The 22,382-nt window shown below is 52.2% G+C and overlaps 1 protein-coding gene across 4 annotated transcripts; it reads right to left on the reverse strand.

Annotated features, from left to right (window-relative positions):
• Window positions 1-92: 92 nt before the first annotated feature.
• On the reverse strand, window positions 93-17,596 carry LOC135177741 (ADAMTS-like protein 2). 4 transcript variants are annotated; one of them, XM_064148159.1, is made up of 18 exons: window positions 17,535-17,596; window positions 15,939-16,076; window positions 13,190-13,265; window positions 12,589-12,691; window positions 11,480-11,625; window positions 10,665-10,788; window positions 9,372-9,452; window positions 8,776-8,951; window positions 8,085-8,502; window positions 7,127-7,547; window positions 6,194-6,300; window positions 5,878-6,004; window positions 5,330-5,543; window positions 4,579-4,734; window positions 4,031-4,201; window positions 1,527-1,703; window positions 744-888; window positions 93-626 (listed from the first exon to the last, which is right to left on the reverse strand). In XM_064148159.1, exons 2-18 carry the CDS (start codon window positions 15,968-15,970, stop codon window positions 508-510), a joined length of 2,793 nt encoding a protein of 930 aa, XP_064004229.1. In that variant the 5' UTR covers window positions 15,971-16,076; window positions 17,535-17,596; the 3' UTR covers window positions 93-507. The 4 variants fall into 4 exon arrangements, with proteins under 4 accessions (XP_064004229.1, XP_064004228.1, XP_064004231.1 ...); XM_064148158.1 differs by having other exon boundaries at window positions 5,878-6,007; XM_064148161.1 differs by lacking the exons at window positions 12,589-12,691; window positions 13,190-13,265; window positions 15,939-16,076; window positions 17,535-17,596 and having other exon boundaries at window positions 5,878-6,007; window positions 10,735-10,788; window positions 11,480-11,509.
• Window positions 17,597-22,382: the final 4,786 nt, after the last annotated feature.

A 22,382-nucleotide genomic window follows, 5' to 3' on the forward strand; every position in this document is an offset into this window, starting at 1 on the left:
CTTCCCCACCTTTCCTACTCCTGCTTTTGCTCCTCTTGTGTGCCATCTCCTCCCTTACCTCTGGCCCAGGTACATGCATCCCAGACTGGCAGTTTTAGTTTAGTTCTTTATTGTGACACAGAATTTTGCAACCTGTGTTGGAAATTGCCCTTGTAGGAGGAAAACCTGCAGGGCAGGCCTGAGGGATGGCTGCTGTGGCCTGCTGCAGGCTGGCCTCTGTGCTCCACCACCTCCAACTAGAACTCTTCAGAGATGATGACAGCAGGGGCAGGCTTTCCCAACTCACTTCTCAGTAGCTTTCTAGGAACTGATGGTTGTTTGTCTTGTGTAAAATCCTCTTGGTGGAGAGAGAGCAGTGATGACTAAGTCCTAGAAACCCTCCCTTGCAGAGCAAGCTGATCTACGGGCATTGGCTCCACAGCCAAGCCAGGTAGCTTCAAGTGGTAAAGTCTGGTTTGAGGGGGCTCTTGCCCCTGAACTCGGAAGGGAAGTCCAGCCCAACAGCACTCAGGGTGATTTGAGCCGACATGACCTGCAGCAAGCCTTCCTGTAGTACCAGTGAGAGCACAGCTTCACCTTCAGCACCAGCACACAGTTGGCTGTCACTTTGTCTTCACAGTCTTCTTCTGTGGAACAGAAGCAGACAGAGAAGGGGTTAAAGAGGAAATGCACTCCCCTAGCAGAATGACGACCAGAGCAAAGAGCTCCTATGGGCTCCTCTCCCCTGGCCTCCCAGCCCTTACCTGGTGCCTCAGTGGGGCAGGGCTGGAGCTGGCACATCTGCCTGGCCTCTGGTTTGGAAGCGAGGTCGCAGCCCTGAGCCAGTGCTTCCCCCTGGTAGCACTTCACCTCACGCAGCCGCACTCCAGCACCACAGGTCTTGCTGCACTGTGGGCACCAAGAGAGAGGAAAGGGACTGAGAGAGGCCATTTGATTCTTTTTCTATAGTTCCCAGTTTGTTCTTCCAGTGAGGCCTTCTGGTCTCAGCTTTGGAGAATGTTCTCGAGGAGGTTTGGGCTAAAATCCACACTGATCTCAAATTTCTGCTCCTTTTTTGTTCCCAGAGGACAGCCTCCCTGAGCTGGGCTTGGGCAAGGGACAAGTCTGCTTTCATCTCTTGAATGCAGCTCAGAACTGTTTTGGCTTTGAGTGCTGATGCTGTGATAAAAGATGGAGAAAATGGCTGCTGCAAGCCAGGCCCAGCTTTCCCTGTCCTCCCATTCCCTAAACACTCAGCAGCTAAAAGGGAGAGGAGAGAAGGGCAGAACCCTCCTCCTGGCAGAGGTGGAGGCATGGCTATACTCTGTAAGCTTGCAGTGTGGGTCATGCTGTTGCTTGAGGCAACAACCCACATGCTTTTAGACCTCCTCCAGCTTGTGTCTGTGTCAGTGCCCCCACCTGCTGCCTGGTCTGCAGGAGAGCAGAGCTCATGGTCCCCTTCAGACCTGACAGACCCCTTCACAGAAAGGCTGCTAAAAAGCCTTGGTGCAGGTCATGCTCTACCAGGCCACCACCCCAAGCCCTACCTGAGACCAGGAAGTGGTGAACCACGTTGAACACGGTCTCCTGAAGCAGGCAGCTTGCTCCTCAGGCTTCTGAGAGGCCTCACAGAGCTTCTCAGCATACTCCCTGTACACACCATTCTCCAGGCCTGCACACAAGACAAGCCGGGTCTTCATCCCGCGCCCGCAGCTGGCGTCGCACTGGGAAGGAGAACACAGCAGCCAGGTAACCAACGATGCTCATCGGCTGTAAAGCTCCAAGTAAGGTGGCATCCTGCTCAGAAACAAGATGCTTAATGCCTCTGCTAACACCAGCCTAAGGGAGTTAGAGCTGCCCAGGTCACAGGAGCAAAGGAACTGGTTTTCCTAGGGAGCATGTACAGGCGCTGGGGTAAACTTGTGTTTAGCCAGCACTGGAGGTGCCAAGTTCACCTTGGCTGGCCTTGAGAGCAGCTGCCACAAGGATGCTGAGCAGCCAAGCTGTTCCTGTCTTATGTGTGTCTACGTTCTCAAAATCCATGTAGCATATTTGTGTAGCAACCTCGAAGGACTGACACGGTTTGAGTGAGCCCAAGGGAACCAAGCCAGCATGCTGCAAGTGATTTGTGTGGACAAGTGCTGCTGAGACCAGAGCTATGTGGGCTTAGCTGGGAGGACTCCCTTAGGGCATTCCCAAGAGAAACAGCAGGAGCCAAGATCTGTCTCAGGCTGATCCCTGACCTAGGGTAGCGTGTCCCTACCCATGGCAGAGGGGTTGGAACTAGATGATCCTTGTGATGCCTTCCAACCCTGACTGATTCTATGATTCTATCCCCACAGAGGCAGCTGTCAGTTTGGTGTTTCATCGTTTTGTGCCCTCCTTCACCACAGCAGGACCAGCACACCTGCTCTGCACTTGACCTTAGTCATCCTGTGGACTCAGAGCTGATCAGCTGAGGGAATGCTGCAGAGGCAAAGAAGCTGACAGAGGCAAAGCTGGGGAGCTCAGCTCAGTTGGTTTTTCAGAGTTCAGGTGAGTTTAGTAGCCTGGACAGGGCTTTAAAAATGCACTGCAGTATTGTATGTGACCCACACCATAGGCCAGAGCAGAAGAGGGCTGCTGTGGGTCTCCATGTTCAACCAGTTGATGCTCGTTACTAGTGCTGGAGGGAGGCTCAGATGTGTGTCAGCAAAACAAGAACTGAGATTTTGTTAGAGGGGAGAGGGCTTGGCTCCTTCTCTGGTTCTCCAGAAACCTTCTTTCTTCATGTTTTGTGAATCCTACTTTACTCAAGATTCAAGACAAAGCCAAAACTCCACAACTCAGTCAGTGTGTTCTGTTGGGTGCTCTGCCACTTGGCTCAGCTTGTATTTGGAAGACTAAAGCCTCTAGGCCTTGAACAACAGAAGAGGAGTAAGTAGACTGGCAGAGACCAATTTGTTGGTAGAATGGGGCACCTGGACCATGTTCTTTGGACTCCAAGTCCTGGGACAAATGCACACACGTGGTCTGGATGTGACTTCTAGGCCAAAGATCTGGGCTGTAGTTCAAGTTTACCTCTGGCTGTTATTTATGGCAGCTGAAGCCAGCTTTGTTGAGGCTTCCTCTTTAGCTGTGGGACCGAAAGCTTAGGAGGGGTGAGTGTAGGTTCTGGACAAAGAGGTCTGTTGAGGTGGGAGTTAAGAGGTGAGAGAGTTGCTCAGGACATTGCTGCCCTCCAGTGGAGGGCTCTGGGAACGCAGCAAATGCCACAAACTTCAGGGTGGTCTGTAGGGTATAGTGGGACAAGCTAGGGCATTTTTACTCCTTCCCTCCTGCCAAAAGGAGCTAGGACAAGGGCACAGCTCTACGGCTGCAGACTGGACCATACATCAGAAGTGTGGCCGGCAGGTCGAGGGAGGTGATTCTCCCCCTCTACTCTGCTCAGACCCCACCTGGAGTACTGCATCCAGTTCTGGAGAGCCCCCATTACAAGACGGATGTGGAGATGCTGGACCATGTCCAGAGCAGGGCCGAGAAGATGCTCAGAGAGCTGCAGCAGCTCTGCTGTGAGAACAGACTGAAAGAGTTGGGGCTGTGCAGGCTGGAGAAGAGGAGGCTCCCAGGTGACCTTCCTGTGGCCTTCCAGGATCTGAAGGGGGCTACAAAAAAGCTGGGGAGGGACTTTTTAGGCTATCAGGGAGGGACAGGACTGGGGGGAATGGAGCAAAGCTGGAGGTGGGGAGAGTCAGAGAGGAGGTGAGGAGGAAGTTGTTGAGCATGAGAGTGGTGAGAGGCTGGAATGGGTTGCCCAGGGAGGTGGTTGAGATCCTATGGCTGGAGGTGTTTCAGGCCAGGCTGGCTGAGGCTGTGGGCAGGCTGCTCTAGGGTAGGGTGTCCCTGGGCATGGCAGGGGGTAGGAACTGGCTGCTCCTTGTGGTCCCTTCCAACCCTGACTGGTTCTATGATTCTATGCAGCCTTGCTCTGCTAAGGGAACCAGGCTCCCCCCATCTCCTGTGGATATGGGGTGGGAAGGAGGGCTGAGGACACAGCGCACCCTAGCTTTACCTGGTCCCACTCCTGCTCCACCCAATGTGCAGGGCAGTTCTTATCTCCACACGGGTGGACAGCCAAGGGCTTGGTGGCTGGGTCGCACTGTGAGCTGGAGATCACCTTGCCCTCCAGGTTGCGACAGGCGATGAAGCGGCTCATGCGTCCCTCCCCACACGAACCTGAGCACTTGGAGGAACAAAAGGCATTCAGACACATCAGAAAGCAGGAAGGTGGAGGGGTAAGGGTCAGTGGTGCCAGGAGACCCAAGTCCAGAGCCTAGCCCTAGTACTGGGACTGCAGCACTGGACTCCAAGGGTCTTTAGAGGTATGGCTGGTCAGGGGCTTGCCCTCTCCAGGTGCCATGAGCTTTCCAGATGACAGAATGGAGCTCACCTCACAGCCAATGCAAATTTCCTGCCTGGCGAGGTGACAGCACAGATTGCCCTAGCTTCTGGAGCTCAGCCTCTGCCAGAGGAAAGCCGCAGGAGAGCAGCCACACGACGAAGCCCCTGCTCCCCGCTGCCTGCCTTCGGCACCAGGAGCAGCAGACCCTCTGGACTCACCGGGCCCCAGGTGGAAGCGGTCCAGCGGCGGTCGCAGGGTGGGCCGGTGCAGGCCTTCTGGCTGCTGGGCTTCTGAGCCTCGTCGCAGAGCGGCGCCTCCACCGAGCAGCGCACCGCCCGCCGCATCGTCCCCTGCGCGCCGCAGCGCGCCGAGCACTGCAACCGACAGCAAGGGTCAGCAAGGGCGCGGCAGGAGCTGGGCCTCTGCTTGCTCCTGTGGCACCAGGGAAGTGGGGAAGGGCACCAGCAGGGACAGGAAAATGTGGGTCTGCCTCTATCTCTGCTGCTTATTGGGTCTTAGAGCTCCAATGCTCCAAGATGCTGATGGCTGGACTGCTTTCCAAAGTCACTGGGCTACTGGGCCAGTCTCAAGAAGGCTGTGAGAAGTCACACAAAGAGACTTTGGGTTTTAGGCTTTTCTGTATCTCCATGCTACTGTTTTCCCCACTTATTCTTGGTTAGAATCATAGCATGGTCCTGGAAGAGAGAGGCAAAGCCTTCTGCTGGCAAGGCTTTCATTTGGTCAACATGCTCCTGGAGAGAAATTACCTTAGAAAAACTATGTTGCAATGGCCTTTGTTAGTTGGGTCGTGTCAGAACAAGAGGGATATCAGTAAGGGCAGTCCTTGTTTCCCCAGCAAGCAGCTAGCCCGAGGCTTTCTGAGCACCCAACATTTGTCAGCCACCTTCATCCAGGTCCCAGCTCAGCCTCAGCTGCTTACCTGCCAGAGCAAAGCTCCCTGATGCCTACCTCAGACCACTCGGACAGCTCCCACTGGGGCCCACAGGCTTTGTTCTTGCAGGCTTTCCTCTCCATGGGCCTGGCCAACCCAGCTGACTCACAGAGGTCATCATAAACTGAGCTGTCAAAGCCTGGAGCCAGCATCTTCCAGCAGCGCACGGTGCGGTACTGATAGCCCTCACCACAGGTCCTGGAGCATTCACTCCACCGGCTGGTCTCCCACCTCCACGAGCAGTCCCCGGGGAAGAAAGCACAAGGGAAAACCCAGGTAAGGGGGACATGGAACTCTGGATTGCTGGGGAGTGGCTGCACACCTGGGATTCCCTCACCCAGCAGCTGCCACTATGACCCTGCTCATCACTGCAGATGTTGGTGTTAAGAAGATGCTTGCCACAGAAGCCAACTTTGCCCTTTGCAAGCAAGTTAGACAAAGGGACACAAAGGCATAGCTGCTTAAGCCTGTCTTTCAGCCCAGAAATGGCCTTATCTTTTGAGCAGAAAATTATCCTTACCAAGATGCATTGTCCCCAAGGTCATCTGATGTGATTGCTGCTCACCTAGGCTGGCAATCTCTCCCTGTGCAGAACTCATGAGTAGGTTCTGGTCGGGTTAGGGCATCACAGTATGCTTCATCCACTTCCACTCCGTCATACCGGACACACATTGCGTAGGAGGTGCTGATACCTGCTGGGCAGTCAAGACCCTCTCTTGGTCAGGCTCTGCCAGACCTGAAAGCCTCCCCCCACCACAATTAAACTACTGGAGTGCTCACTGCAGCTGAAGCTCTACCTGCCATTTTAAAGAACACCAGTGCTGTCTCCAGCAGCAGCCAAAAAGGACCTCATGTGATCAGTCACTGGAAGCCAAACCTACCTGACGTGCAGGTGGAGCTGCAGGGGGCATAAGCTGAGACCTTCCACCGATACATGTCAGCCAAGCTGATGTCGTCATGGCCCAGGGGGCTCACATCGAACTCATTGCTGTGGAAAAAAGGAGGTGGAATGAGCTAAAACCCAAAAATTCCTGCAAAATGGAGTGAAATTCCTGCAAAATGGAGTGAAAATCCTCCTCGCTGTCTGAAGGCAGGGAAGAGACCAAGTGCTTCTGCACTTCATTCCCCCCAACCCGGGCAAGATGGAGCACAGATGAGCTGAGTCTAAAGGCTTGTTCCACCTCCTGAATCGAATGAGAAAGGCTGTGGATCATCCCTCTGAGAGGAGGCACCGTTCACAGTGAGTGTTGTGCATATTATGGGCCTTCACCTAGGCAGGTGCCCTCAGCCTCAGTTCACACCATCACTTCTAAGACGTCCAATGTCAGGTTGGAAAGGGGAGCTCAAGCAAGGGTCCTGTTAGTGTCATATAATGTGGTGGGGAGAGTTCACGAGTGGCTTGCCAGAAAGGTTTAAATGTTAGCCCTCAGCCTCCTGGCATGTTTACTCAAGTTACAGAACCTTATGTGGCCAGAGGAATGGGACAGAATGGCCAGTGTTGTGGCAAGTAGCTGTATGTGACATGGTACAGACTCCTGGCCTTCTTTATAACCCTGTTAGTGCTGGCCTCACAGGTCCTTCTGCACCTGTTTAATGGATTCCCTAGGGGCAGGGAGACCTCAACTACACTCTAGGAGCTCCATATCAGGCCAGTTGTGTCTCTGGAGGACACACCAAGCATCCACAGCACCTGCTGTGGGTGGATGCTGGTGCCTGAGGACATGCAGGACAGCAGTGAACCTACCAGAGGATCGGCCTGACCCTCCCTCCCCAGAGAACCACGCTCCTGTTTTGCTCAGGAAACCAAGTGCCACCTTTCAGTGCCAGGGGCTTGCAGAGGCTCTGCCTGGCTGATGTCCATGGTTGGGCTGGCACCTAGTAGAGGGCTCTCCACAGATGCTGTCATGCTGAAGTTGGCTGCTTCCCCCTGACTCCCAGCAAATGCCTCCACCTTCAAGTCCTCCAGTGAGTTCTTACGGGCCGGCACTTTGTGGAGGCCCTGTGGCCACTGGGCAGTCATCTTGGGCCACAGTCCTGCTGTGGAGTTCCTCAGGGCCAGCCTGACTGCCAGGTGCTGCAGCTCCCTGCAGAAGGCAGTGCTGTGAGGGTCTCTGTGGCACAGTCTCCTGAAGAGCCGAAGGCCCAGGGGTGCTGCGCGGCTGCTCTGCGAGAGCTCAGATCTCCTCACGCTGGAGGGCACAGCAGTGCTGATGGAAATCTGGTTGAACCTGACAGCTGGAAGGAAAACACTCGATCAGATGGTTTGTGCTTCGGAATGTGGTGTTTAACAAGGTAAAAAACATCCAATATTTGGCCTCAAAATCACAAATTGCCACCAGGGTGCACCAACAGGCCATAACTGCCCACACACACTGCCCATTGCTCAGGATCTCCACTCCAGCTCAAGCCTGGCCCCTCAGGCCTGGTCTGAGCAGTGCTGCAGATGTACTTTGTCCCTGAATTGTTGTTTGGCTTCCACAGATGGACCTCAAGTGACCTGTCCCCTTGCTTTCACATGGTGATCGTTGGACTGTGGCTGTGACCTGCTGCTGTCACTGCCCTGACCTATGCTGTGTTCACCTTTCCCAGCTCCCCTCCCTTACTGAGCCACTGGCCTCTTGCTGCTTCCCTGACACTGTCCACCTTGATGTTAATCATCTTTCCCTCCTGTCTGCTCTGAAGGTGAAGCCACCTTAGATTTGAGGAAGACCAGTGCAGGATGTCCACTTCCAATGAACAAAACGGGAGAGAAGGAAAAACAAAGCAACCAACCCAACTCTGCCTCTTCACCAATTGCTGCTGCTGCTTCCTCTCCTGCTGTGCTTGCACGGTAGACCTGTCTTATCTGGAAGTCATACTTGTCCTTCTCTTCACCTTGTTCCCAAACCCAGTCTCGAGTCTGGCTGCTGGAGTTGGTCTGGAAGAAGTGTGGGTGGTTGAAGCCTAAATCTTCATGCCCTTCTCTTAGGGGAAGCTGTTCACTGGTGTCACCTGGTGACAGGGAGAGCCACGTGGCATTGAAGTCCTGGAGAGCTCTGGAGTTGGCTGGAATGGCATGGTCCTGGCTGGTCTCTGGTAGGTGATGATAGAGAGGTCTGTCTATAGCAGGGGCTGCAGTTCGGAGAGGCGGTGTCTGTGGTACAGTGTAGTCATAAGTCACATGTGGCATCTTCCCATTGAAGTTATAGTACTGGAGGAAACAGGGATGGAAAACAAATATCTTCATATTTTAAGAATGGGTATTTCCCAGAGACCTCTTCTAGCCACAGCCAGTTCACAATGGTTGTTAAGACAGAATGCTCATAAACCCAAGAGGGAACCTCCCCCAAGAGAGCATCTGGTTACCTCAGCCACCATGCTCAGGTTTGGTTTGGGAACCAGGTTAATGTTCCCTTTGTCTCAGAGAGGCTTGCAATTCTGGGACAGGCAAGACAGGAAAGCCTAAAACTAGCTCCTCACATACCATGACATTCAGAGACTGGTTAGTGGGTCCATGAGCTATGATGTACTCCAGCCCATCTGAGTTGAGGCTTGAGGGCCGTCGGTACTTGAAGATGGTGCCAGCTACCCTGAAGTTCTGGGGGTTGTCAATGGTGGAGTTGCCATTGAAAAAGAAATGCCCAGATTCATCTGCAAGTGCTTCAAAGAGAGAGAAAAGGGACAAGTGTGATGCTCAGCGCAGGACATCAGGGCCGTGCTGGCAACAGAGAACAGCAAACAGCTCCGCACTGTGAAAAGCGGGATAGGAAAAGACCCACAAGGCTCTCCAGCGTTCAGGTCAGATCAGCGGTGTTCAACACCTGCTGCTTTCAGTTCCATCTCCAACAGCAGCACAAATGTCTTCACAGCAGGGACTGCTCGGTGTGAGCTGGGTTTCCAAATGTCCCCCTTGCTGCTGGCCGCTTCAGATGCGGTAGCCTTGGTTTAAGAGAGATGAAGTGCCCCTGGGCTACCCTGGAGGCAATGCTCACAGATAGCTCTCTCACTGCACAGAGCCCTCCTCCCACCTCCCAGGCGCCTGAGCTGGGATCTCCATATCCCTCCAACTCCTCTGCTCACCCAGGATGTTCTCCGTTTTCCTGCGCTCGATGATGAGGATGTCTGTGGCGCCGGCAGGGACGTTGGTGATGAACACGTAACCTGAGGAGCAGAACAGCGAGTGAGGAAACTCCGAAGACAGAATCAAAAGGTCTAGATAGCAAAAGCAGCCTGTGGGAGGGCAGTGCTGCTCTTTCGGGACAGGGTGCTACGGACATAAGTGCCTGTTGTGCCAGCCTGTGAGCTCTAACCCCAGCTCCTCTCTGAAATCCCATTACAGGTCTCTAAGGCTCGGTCTGCACAGCGCTAGCTTTGGAATCAGGAAGGAACTGCACAGCCTGGCTTTTAGGTGTGTGGATGAACGTTTTCTCACGCTCTTTCTGGCAAGAAAGCTTACCAGTGATCAGGACTGATGCTGAAGAGTGGATGGAGAAGACCATAGGTCCCCTCAGCTCCTGACTCAACAGGATTTGTCTCAGGAGTAGCATAAAAATTGACCTTTAAAGGGAGAGGAAATAAGAAGGCTCTTAAAGTTGCGTGGTTTGGCAGTTTGTCTCTCCTGCTAGAAATGCAGGACCTGTCTGTTCTGTAAGGCTTTACAGGAACTGAAATGGGAGGCCAAAACTGCATCCGTACTGCCAGAGGGGTTAGCTCCATCACCCCTGCTCCGGAAAGGGGCCCGAGTACTTTTCTAGTCTGGTGGCTGCGGAGAACAAGGCGAGCTAGTGAAACAACAACACTGCGAAACCATGTTCCAAACCAGCCTCCGACCACAGTTAATTAACTACTAATGAGCACACCACAGTCTAATCCTTCTGTGGATGGAGAAACAGGCCATGAGGTTGCAAGGGATGAATCTCAGCCCAGTTTCAGAGGAATTGTCCCTCAGCTGTGAATGGGAAAAGGAGGAGACTAAGTGCAGGCTGAAACAAACGCTGTGACCCTCATCGCAGCAGCTCCGGTTCCAAATGAACACGTAGCACAAACAAAAGAAGAGTCATCGATCTCCTCACGTTATCTGAGGAGGGCAAGATGCCAAAATCAATAGGAGCAAACAGATCCCCAGCTGCATCCTATTGTAGAGAGGTGAAGGGAGACCTTACCAGCCCAATACACAGCACATCAAACCAATCTCTGATGATGATTAAGTGGAAAGGACAAAAAACAGGTATTAAAGCAGGGCTGGCAGTCTTCAGCTTTTTTCCACCAAGCAGCTGAGAAAACTTCTACCCGTGCTCAAGCCAGTCACCCTTCACGTCAGCTGGTGGTAAGAAGCAACAGGTGAAGTCTCTGGACCGTGGTAGCAGGGAGTACCTATCTGTGAGAGTGCCTTTCGGAAGCTGCCCGAGACGCGGTGGCAAGTGCTGCCGTCCCCTCCACACACCCTGCATCTGTCCATCGTCCGCGCCGAGTACAGGCTCCCGTCGCACCCCACCGGCTGCAAGCAAGGCAAGAGGAGAAGGCTCCCTCAGGCCAGCTGATCTCCACAGCTCAGAGGCTTGACAAGTAAATGCCACCGTGCTTTTTTTAGTGAGGTTCTGGAGGGGGATGTAGGTTAGCTTGGGGTAATGACAGAAACAGTCAGGTTGGAGGAGACCCTCAGGATCACCAAGGCCAGCTGAGAACCCTACTCTGCAAGGTCCACTCTAAACCATATTCCCGAGCATCACATCCAAATGACTCTTAAACCCACCCAGGGTTGGTGACTCCACCACCTCCCTAGGCAGCCCATTCCAGTGCCTGAACACTCTTGCTGGGAACTTTTTTTCCCTAGTGTTCAGCCTAAACCTATCCAGACGCAGCTTGAGGCTGGCCCCTCTTGTTCTGTCACTAATTATCTCTGAGAAGAGGTACTGGATGACTTTGGAAGCAAACCTGACATTCTTGTCTTCTTTGTGCTGGGAGGAAAGTGATGTCAATCAGAGGGAACATGTGAATGTATAGAATTCCCTCTGTGTGAACCTCTTTGCTCTCCTCCAGCCCATAGGTATTCAAGAGTCAATATAACTACCCCATGCCAAGCCTCTGTTCCAGTTTCCTGATGGGATCCCTGGCCTTATGACCACCAAGAGGTCAACTCCTCAGCTTGATGCTCCAAATTTTTGTACTAATTCCTCCCAGAGCCTCACCTCACACTTTCCATTGATGCAGACCCCTTGATAGGTCCTGTCCTTACAAGAAGTACCATCCTGTGCTCGGGCCATCAGCTGCCTCTCTCCACTCTGTGTAGTGCACTGGAGGTCACAGGGCTTGTTGGAGATACTGGTGTAATCATCTGAAGGGACAGAAGCAGAAAGTCACCAGCAGATCAAGGTGCTTAGAGATGGGCTGCAAGGAAAAGAGCTTTCCTCTTATCCATACTGGTGTTTTGATGTCACCTTGGATGTTCTTGCTGCTTGAGATGAGAGCCCAAGGCCATGGATTTTGTAGTAGTAAAGGGGTCATGGTATGAGACTGCAGCTGGGAACCACGCCTAACAGAAATACTTCTTGCTGCAAACCCTCTTCCTCATCATACTCTCTCCCCTTTGCAGTGTCATCCCCTCAGGGGAACCTGCATCAGCAAGTCCCAGGCCACACATAAATAGGCAAGAGCAAGCAAGACCTGTAAGAGTGGTACCAAATGCATAGGGCTGCAGCCAGCTACGCTCCACTCAGCTAAGCAACTGAAGTTAGAGGTGCAGGTGTTCCACATCCCCTTGGCAGCAAGTGCAAAGAGAAAATCAAGTGTCCAGAAAGATGGTATGTTAGGTGAGCTCAAATTTGGCCTCAAGGGACAACTCATAACCGAGGTGAAACAATGTCTGGCCTGTGCAGGGAAGGGATGGGCATCCTATTCAGACCAACCCACCACCAACTGGGTGGGAAGCAAGCTGGGTGACAGAGGCAGCCAGAATGGTAGAAGGCACAAAGAGCATGAGCAGCCAGCTCTGCCAAGATGACTGCTGGTTAGCCAAGACAGTTCAGAGAAGCCTGTGCCCTGTCTGCCCACCAGTGCTTGCTGATGCAGGACCCTAACTGGGAGCAATGTGGTGAGAGAAGAGGCCTGGCTGGGTGGAGCAGTTCTGTGAAGAGACAGGCAGTGATTCCTCCAAAACAGGGCACATAAGGCAGTAATTCCACACCAGCCAAGAGCATCTACCCCTTGTCCCCTGGGACCTTTCCCTTCTCCTGTGTCCGAGAAGGTCCTGTGGGTGTTTTCTCACCTTAACTCTTTGCATGAAGCTGTGAAAACCCACCTGGATAGAGGGGCATCCAATGGTAGTAGTGCTTCCCAAAGGCTTTGGCATTGAAACTGGAACACTGCTGCTGTTTGAAGCTTGCTGTGTTGGCTGGACAGGGCTATGGAGGGAATAAATGTTACAAAAGGCTCCATATGTCACAACCATGGTTGTTGTGACAGTTTCTTGTCCCTGCTGCATCCCTGAAGGATGAAAATACCCTGGCAACCCTGGAAGGAATCAGTAATGGACTCTGAGGTGCCATAATACAGACAGAAAGGACAGGCCTCCATCACCAAGGGTACCTTGGACAGCTGTATTTAACAGTCCTGCAAAATTTAACTCAAGCAAAGGGAAAAGTTTACTGAAAAACATCATCCCTCCTCCCAACCACACAAGAAGCAGGTGTTTATATCCACTTCCCCTCCACCTCAGCCCCAGAGAGCGGAGCACATCTCCCATGTCTTCAAAAGCACACTCCAGAAGTGGATCATATCCTTTGTCTGCACTCCTCTGACAGATCAGTCACACCCTGAGTGCTGGTGCTCTTACAGTGTGACCCCCAGCCAAGTCCCATGTCCTCCACCGAGGGTCACTCAGCACTGGAAGTGGTTCTCACCTGCTGCTGGCACAGTTGGTAGTGCTTGGCTTGACCAATGCACATGGTGCTGTTTGTTCCCTGGGGTGTCTGGAGCCTGCAAAGCAGAAAGAAAATAAGCTGGAGGTCCTTGAAGGTCTAAGCTACTGAGGATGAGAGAGAAGTCAGGGCTGATTTAGGAGGGAGAAGCAAGGCAGACATTTTATCAGAGCAAAGCATTCTGGATTCAGACTAGACAACATCTCTAGACAACATCCAGACAACATCCTTCTCATCCACTCTGCCCTGGTGAGACCTCATCTTGAACACTGCCTTCAGTTTTGGGCTCCCCAGTTTAAGAGGGACAGAGATCTGCTGGAGAGGGTCCAGCAGGGGGCTATGAGGCTGATGAAGGGACTGGAGGGCATGGCTTATGAGGAGAGGCTGAGGGACCTGGGGCTGCTTAGTCTGGAGAAGACTGAGAGGGGATTTAATCAATGTTTATAAACATCTGAGGGCTGGGGGTCAGGATGGGGGGACAGGCTCTGCTCAGTGCTCCCTGGGAAAGGACAAGGAGCAATGGGTGTAAGCTGCAGCACAGGAGGTTCCACCTCAGCACAAGAGGGAACTTTTTTCCTGTAAGGGTCCCAGAGCACTGGCACAGGCTGCCCAGAGAGGTTGTGGAGTCTCCTTCTCTGGAGCCTTTCAAGGCCTGGATGGATGGGTTCCTCTGTGACCTGTGTTAGATAAGATTGTCCTGCTCTGGCAGGGGAGTTGGACTCGATGATCAACTTGGCTCCCTTCCAACCCCTAATATCCTGTGAGCCTGTGATCTCTAAAACACATTTTAGGGTGGGTTTAGGTGGACTGATTTTAGGCTACTCTCATTTTGGAGCAGGTTGATGCTCCAAATATAACCCACCCCTGTGTCACTTCACTTCTGAGCTCCAAAAAAAAACAATAGACCCTGATGATCCATCACTCCCATGGCAGTGCCCAGAATCTGCAGTGCCCAGGGGAGCTGATTTCAGGATTCACTGTGAAACAGACAAACAGCATCTCTCCTGTGGACTGACCACTTCAAAAGTCAACAGGAAAAGCTTGGAGTAGGTGATGGACCAAAACCACAGGCATTTCTCAAACGTTGATGCCTTACTCCTGACTGGCAGGAGTTACCCAGGGGATAAAGCTCAGAAGCCCTAAGGAGAATGGCTGAAACTACAGATGAAGGCAACGTGGCCTGCGTGAAGAACAGCAGCAGACAATGCACTAGCAGTGCTGTAAACTCAGGATGCATTTGGGATGTGTAACGAAGAACTGTGCAGGCATATTCAGGCTGGAGATACTGGCTGGAGACACTGCAGCTGTCCTGCCAGCCCAATGCTTTACACGACGTTAGCAAAACCTAAACTTGTGCTAAAGGGCTTAAAAACTGCCCTCTCTTGGAGCTGAAGCAGAGGCTGCCTGCAGGCTCAGGCAGGGATTGTTTTGTGGCTGTACCTGGCTCATGCTTAAGGAGCTGTCCTTAAAGCTGCAGAAGCTTTTTGGCTGGGTTTTATATTGGCCTTTTTGTTGTTGTTGTTGTTGTTATAAATTCAGACTTGATCCCTGGAGCAAAATACCACAGCAAAGCCCTCCTCTCCCCAGCTGTGGAGTCAAGGAGAGAGCAGATCCCAAATGGAGAGAAAAATCTCTCTTCTGGCAGCATGCAAAGGGCAGAAGAACTGCCAGAAGAGAGCTTGCTGGCTTTGCAGGGCGTGGGACAGCCCCAAGCTCCCTTCCACCCTCTTGCTTCCATGATGTCCACGGTGTGCCGGGGAGGACGAGCAGCAGCAGGGACTGGCAAGCTCAGTTACTCAGGAGGGTGGGTCCAGACGAGGGTGCCACAGCACATGAGACCCCCGTTGTGCTGCCAGCCAGCCTTCAAAAACAGAAGTTTTCTGCTGCAGGAAGGAGAGCAGGTTGAGGGCTGTAGCTTGAGCTTCCTTCCCTCAGGAGGGTATTCACGCAGAAAGGAAAGGGCCGAGTGGGGAGCAGGCAGCCCCCGTGGGCTTGCTGTGCTGCAGCATGCTGGCTCTCATTAGCATCTCGGGAGCCTGCAGTGGCAGACTGGTAAGGGGCTGGAGGAGGAGGGCTTGGTGGTGAGGTGAGCTGGAGGAGACAGCAGTGCAGGTAGCCTAAGTTCTCCATCTCTCCCCACTCCCATAAACGCACTCCAACCGACAGCAGGACTGTAGCTGCTGTAGGGGACAGCCAAATGAACGACAGAGGGCAAGAAACTTACAAGCTCTACAGGGAAGAAAGAGGGGAAATCGCTGAGATGTGGCTGAGCTGGCTGCTGCCAGGAGTAAATCAACTCCCCAAAAGGTATCTGGAACATGTCCCCACATCCTGAGCACATGAACTGGCTACAAATCAGGGTTAGGTTGGTCAGAGCAATCACCATAAAGGAGGGTTTGCAAATGAAAGGTGAGGAACAGAGACAGCCTTCTCCAGTCCACAACAGTCATCTTCAAGCCTTCCTCAGACCCCAAGAGGGCACCAATCCCATGCTCCCACTCAGATGGGCCAGGCTGAGTGGTTGATCTGTCACCTGCCCCACTGTAGCCAGTGCCTGCTCGCTGCCTACCACACAGGCAACAGCCACCCTCCTTTCTGAGACATCACAGGAGAGGGAACAGCCAATCCTGCAATCCCAAGAGGTTCACCCCAAAAGCACAAGCTGGGGGGACCCCATTTCCCCTCTGCCCCTTATGACCTGGGAAAGGGCTCAGGCTGGGTGACGACTCACCTCTGTTTCAAGCAGTGTCTCTCGCGGGACATCACACCTCCCCCGCAGGAGCGGGAGCAGGTGGACCAGGAGCTCCACTCTCCCCACCACTTGGTGACTTCTTCCTCCCAGGAGCCAGCTCCATCTGCTGCCTCACTACTGTCCTGACAGAAACAGAGGATGGTTAGCTAGAGAAACTGGGTCCTCACCATCCTGGGCACAGAAGGGCCTTCCAAAGGCAGTTCACCTAGGGACCACATCACCTGGAAGCTTGGGACAGCCATGGCAGGATCAGACCATTGTGGGACCACACCGGTCTCACATGTCTTAAAATTCCACTTTCCCTCCAAGGCATGGGAAATGGCATGGGAAACGAGGTGCTTCTGGCACCTCATGGCACAATGTAGAGAAGGGCCATTGGGCTGAACATGTGTGATAGGAACATCAGCTGCAGCCCGACACCACAGCATCGCTCCCAGCCCCAAGCAGAACAGCAGATCAGGGCACAGACTGCTTGCCTGGGCCTGACACATGGTCAGGTGAGCAGAGGAAGAGCTGTAGTGCTAGGCCTGCCTTCAGGGAAGCTGAGGGTACACGCATGTGACTCCCTGGAGCTGCATTTCAACAAACCAACTTCTCTTTGTGACTAAATCAGCCCAGGTTCAAGCTCCTTGGCCTCCAACCCTCCCAGAAGTCCTTTTCAAGAGTGCTTCAGAGTCAGAGCCTCCTGCAGTTGCTGCTCTCCTCCCTCTCCATGCACCCCGCTACACTCAGAAGATGACTGCTCCCTCTCCCAGCATGCCCGAGCCTTTAAATTTGGCAAAGCTGAGCTCATTCAGCCCCGTGGTGGTCATTGCAGCAGGCTGCTGTTGGCTGTGCCTCCACCAATTCCCGGCAGGTAAGAGATTCTGTCTTCTGGCTGAGTTTTTTTTCTTCCTTGTACTGCTTGCCTGTTTAGTGTCTGATAGCCTAAAAGCTCCCAGGGACTTTGGCAAACCAGTCCAGGCAGGGACTAATTCACTGTTTACTGAAACACAGCTGTGAAGAGTGTTAAATACAGCAATGAGTTTGCTGTGGGACAGGGACGGGAAGAGCTTTATCCAGCTGAAGAGACTGTGTGCTTCAGGATTAGGTGAAGAAAATGAATAATGTGTGTGTGTGTGCATGTGTGAAGGTCAGGGGAGTAGTCTCAGCGCTACTATTAACAAAACAAGCTGGTTTGTGGCAGCGGCTGAGAGCCCTGCTGCAGGGACCCAGTCTGCAAAGCACAACCAATGGCCACGAGAGAAAACTCAGCAGGGTTTGCTTATCACTAAATGTGCTCTGTTCACTGTTTCGGTTGACTGTCTCTTGGCTTGACGCTCTCTGGTGGTGTAACAAAGCCTAAGTGCTCTTCATCCTGTAGTCTAATTCCTGTCTGAGAACTTGCTGTTTCTGCAGTGTCTGCCAACAGAACCTCCTCTGGGCAGGGGAGACGCAGCTGGTTTGTGTAAATGTTTTCCTGGTGTAACTCGGTGTGGTTGAAATGCAAAGTGCCCTTTCTTGGTGGTAGCCAGACCATGTTGACAGTAAAACACTCTGCTGCACTAAAAAAAACCTCAGACCCTATCATGTTACCTGATGCTTCACTATCTAGTGATTGCAGGAGCTGATTTCCAAAACAACACGGCCAAACGCTGTTGTACTTAGATGTTCTGGCTGGAGTTGACTTGCCTGACAGGGACTAAAAGCTGTAGCCAGCAGCTGAGTTGCTCAAGAGAAAAATTAAGTTTAAAAGAAACAGGTGTGTTATCCAAAATACCTCTTCCCTTCTTCTAAGTTATCTTCTCCATCTCTTTCCTATGAGGGTTTTTGCCTGACTGTATATTATCAGACTGTAGATGGAAACGCTGACTATGGAGCTTCCACATTTACAAAGGCAACAAATCAAAGTTCTCTTATTCTAAGGTATTTTTAGCTAAAAATCACTCCCTGACCCCTTTCTATGCTCCTCTGTGATAAGCATCTCAAGGTCTTTGGAATAAGAGGAGCATTTCACAGCTGCTGGGAAGGAGAATGCCGATGATTTATCTGATGTCTGTGAAGGGAGCTCGGCCCAGCAGAGATTTTCCCATAGCTGGGGTAATAACCAAAGCTGATGTCTTACCACTTCACTGACAAGGTGCATGGACTGTCTGAAGGGGAGGGCATATAGGCCAAAAACGGCACAGAGGCAATACAAATCTGTAGCTGTAAGCCATAAGGCAGCCCTACTGCAGCAATCTTAAAACCCAAATAGGTGAGATGGAGCAGAAGAGAAAGGGGCAAAAGGCAGTGAAATAGTCTGGTCTGCTGCTTCATTTGTGGGTATGAAAAACACTTTGCTGGGAGTAGTAGAAGGATGCAGGCTCCTTTTTAGGGTTAGTGCTCTTGGGTGCTTTGCCTGGCTGACCCAAGGACATTTGGCATGTGGTGGCAGAGCTGAGGCTTGAGGAAGATCTGCCTTTGTGCTCCTCATTCTTTCGGTGAGAAAAGGAAATAGTTCTGTGTTGTGACTTTCAGGAATGAAAGGAGCCCAAATGAAGAGTTATTGAAGGATGCCAGTCAAAGAGACTTTATATATATAACAAAATGTGTCTTGCTGCACCCATAAGCCCTGTTCCTGCTTCCTCTCCACGTTGGAGGAATCAATCACTTTTTTAAGTAGATTGATTTGGCTCTCAGGTTTTCCATGACCAAGCTCCCTTGCCAGTCCTTGCCTAGGAGCATTTATTTCCTTGTGTAAGCAAGGACGATGCTGAGCTGTCCCCTTTGGTCACTGAAGTCTTAAGCACGGTGATATGGAAGGGGAACTTCAGGTACTTAGAGCTGGGGCAGCTGTTTCCAATCTGTCCTGAATTTATTATGTTGTCAGAAATAAAGCTGCCATTAACCATGACACACAAATAGCTCTTGTTTTTAATTAGGGATACTTGCATTTTCCAGATAACAAATTAAGGACTGTGGGACAGACTCCAGATTAGATTAGCTCCTAGCTTTAGTTTCTCAAGCCCCTCTGCAAATCCTAGGAGTTGCCTGCTGTCTGTGTGAATCCCTCCCCCCACCCCCATCTCCTCCTCGCAGAAGGAGAAATCAAAAGGGTTTTACAAGTCTTTTGCACTCTTCTAGTTATAGGAGATGATGAAGCTGCCCTGACTTGCACTCTGCTGCAGGGTCACAGAAACAGGCTAGAAATAGTGGAGCAGGAGGTACATTTGCCCTGTGAGGAGAGGCTGAGGGAGCTGCGAGTGTGCAGCCTGCAGAAGAGGAGGCTCAGGGCAGAGCTCATTGCTGTCTGCAGCTGCCTGCAGGGAGGCTGTAGCCAGGTGGGGTTGGGCTCTTCTGCCAGGCAAGCAGCAACAGAACAAGGGGACACAGTCTGGAGCTGTGCCAGGGGAGGTCTAGGCTGGATGTTAGGAGGAAGTTGTTGTCAGAGAGAGTGATTGGCATTGGAATGGGCTGCCCAGGGAGGTGGTGGAGTCCCCATCCCTGGAGGTGTTGAAGCCAAGCCTGGCTGGGGCACTTGGTGCCATGGTCTGGTTGATTGGGTAGGGCTGGGTGCTAGGTTGGCCTGGCTGAGCTTGGAGCTCTCTTCCAGCCTGGCTGATTCTGTGATTCTCTGCAGGTCCAGGCTTTATAAGGCTGGCTGTGCCTGGGCTTGGGTGAGGGTTCTGCCTAAAGAAAGTGAAAGGTTCTGCCAGATTTGTTTAGGTGATGAGGAATATCAGGCCCAAAATGTGCATCTGTAGGAAAGACAGACCACAGTCCAGTTCAGCCAGGTGCTCTCCGCAGGAATTTCCCCCGAGGCGTTGGTGGCTTGGCAGGGGCTGATTATACAGCTGCGGCTCTTCCTCTCTGAGGCTAACCCAGCTATTTCTGTGCTCAGGGCATGTAAGAGAGAGGTGAGGGCTGCCCTCCTGCCCCCTTCTTGGGGGAGACACCAGAGCTCTGAACCTCAACCTGCAGGGAAATGTTCCAGGGTAAAAGATCCGTCACCAGGTTTACCGGTATCAAAGACAGAAACATCAACCCTTAATCCCGTACTGCTGAAAGCTTTTTCTGCCTAACCAAGGACTCGGCAGCTGCTTCCCCTCTTCCAACCCCCTGCCAAACAAAGGCTGCTACAAAATAAATGCTTCAGCCCTGCAAAGAAGGGTGGGCCTGGCCTGACATCCTATCGGATTTCCAGGCGGCCTTTCTGAAGAGCTGAAAGGGATAAAAGAAATCCTCTGCTGCCTCTCTGTCATGCTCTGGATCTGCTCTGGGCTACCCTGGGTTTCCCAGAAACCCGGGAATAACTGCAATTACCGTGTCGGCGGCCGAGTCCCCTGTGTTGCTTATTGTTGTGCCTAATCTTGAGATTCATTAGAGCCGGGGTCCTGGGGAAAAAAAGCTGTCTGGGAAGAGAGACCACAAACATGCCTGTCTCGTTCCCTTGCTAGAGGAGCTTGGCGAGGAGGGCTCTGCGCTGCAGCCTGGCATGCCCCAAGGGCTGCCCCACCACTGCAGGGCACGGTAGCTGTCGTGAACTGCTCGGCCCTGCCTCAGCTTGTAAGACTACCAGAAACAGCTGCTGAAAATGAAATGAGTTCTTCGCAGCCCCTTCCCGAGGCCATTAACGGCATGTCCTCTACCCAAAAGTTCCACGCAGCCCTTCCTTACCTAAGGGCTTCTCTCCGCAGCAAGTTGCACTGCTGACTGAAACGCTAAGTAGCTTCAGATGTCTCCAAGCCTGGAATCGATGTCATATTGTTATCTGGAAATGAATGACCTCTGGTTTGGGTTCCCTGTGTCATTCTCTGACTAAAACTGTGGCGACAGCCACAGCCTTGGGGGGTCGGGGGGGAAAAAAATCCAAACCCACACAATAGCATTTGCAATTCTGCCCTGATGTTTCCCAAAAGCACTGGCGTGTTGTGTAAAGCTGTTTCTCATCCTGTCATTGTTTTAGTCTATTTGAGCAGGCTAGCTCGTTTGTATGAGAGATTCAATGCTGGAAGCAGACACAAACCAATTTTTTTTCCTTAGAAAAGCTGAAACAAGATGTTTGAAAAGTTTTCCATGAGGGGGAAGGTGTCCTGAGGTAAAATGAGCAATGCAGAATTTTTACAGCACGGGGGAGAATGCTCATCTGGTAGCTTGCTGAAGATGTGATAGTGCAGCAGTTAAGTAACAGGCAGCTGTGCAGATCAGAAGCAAATCAGAAAGCCAGTAGATACCTATCAAGCACTGTTCATAGCCCTGCTGTGACAGAAAGTTCACAGGCAAGCGCTGCACATCGTTACAAAATAGTTGAGCTAAATCAGCCAGGTCCTTCCCTTCGCTCTCAGCCTGGGGCAAGTCGGCAGACAGGATGGAGAGCTGTGAAGGTGAAGCAGGGAGTAACAGGCAGTGTGCGTCTCGGGTACCTCCATCCTCCAGCTTTTCCAGAGGCACTGAATGCAATCAGCCCCACCTAGGAAGGAATCTGCTCACTCTGTCTATGGATTGAGGCTTTCTATGTGATACTCTTTCTGTAATCATGTTGTGTACAGAAAACAAGACAGCGATGACAAACTGCAGGTTAATCCCCTAGTAACCATTTTGTTCACTGTCTGGACCAGAGATCCCAATCAACACCAACACCTTCATCTGCCAAGCCAACTTGCACCACACAATCCTTGATCAGAGATTCTGTGGGGATGTTCTGGAGTATGGCAGCCCCGGCAGTAGTACTGCTGTGTGCTGTCCTGGGGAAGGCTGAGCAGTCCTCCCAGCCCTGCATGCCCTCCTCTGATGTGCTGTACAAACACAGCTGCTGAGGACAGGGAGAACCGTGAGCAGTAGGCTTGTGTACACACGTTGATGGAGGAGTCCATCCAGGTGAGCCCTAAATGAAGGAACTTCACATCTGTTTAGCTTGACCCTGCTTGCTCTGCCTGAAAACTTCTCTCTGACTTAGCCCCACAGTTTAAGATGAAGAGAATAGTCAGTGAATGTAAGGGGAGGCAAAAACAAAGTGGAAATGAGATACCTGAGCTTTAAAATTAAGACAAGTCCAGAACAGGAGATTGTGCTGCTCTTCAGCTCTGGGTTATCTGCAGTAATGCTGTGGTGTCCTGTCTTCTCTGTGTTTAAGATAGCTCATGTGACACTGCTTCACCCCAGCCATGGAGTCGGGGATGCGGGGGTGGAAAACACAACCCAAGCCCCTCTTCCTTTTAAGCAGAGCAGAATCCCTTTAGCAGTAGAGAAATCCGGTCGGGTTTCCTCGGGGAAATGGGAGCGCCAAGCCACAATGCTCTCAGTGACCCGTGAAGGCAGGGGCACAGCCAGCTCCTGGTGAAGCTGGGATTGCTGCCTCCCCTGCCACAGTAACGGGGCAGTTCTCCTGCTCCAGGGCATGGGTAGGAGACCGGGACTGGCAGAGGTGCTGCTGTAAAACAAGTGCCACGAGGAGGGCTAGGT

The sequence above is a fragment of the Pogoniulus pusillus genome, chromosome 8 (assembly GCF_015220805.1).
Source record: "Pogoniulus pusillus isolate bPogPus1 chromosome 8, bPogPus1.pri, whole genome shotgun sequence".
Taxonomy (NCBI): domain Eukaryota; kingdom Metazoa; phylum Chordata; class Aves; order Piciformes; family Lybiidae; genus Pogoniulus; species Pogoniulus pusillus.

Bases quoted from the DNA above. Each gene is read 5' to 3' on its own strand.
- LOC135177741 (XM_064148158.1), bottom strand. From the start codon at position 15,970: ATGTCCCGCGAGAGACACTGCTTGAAACAGAG. The intron at 13,266-15,938 runs GTGAGTCGTCAC...TCTGCTTTGCAG, and splicing joins AGACACTGCTTGAAACAGAG to GCTCCAGACACCCCAGGGAA. The intron at 627-743 runs GTAAGGGCTGGG...TCTGTTCCACAG, and splicing joins CTGCCCCACTGAGGCACCAG to AAGAAGACTGTGAAGACAAA.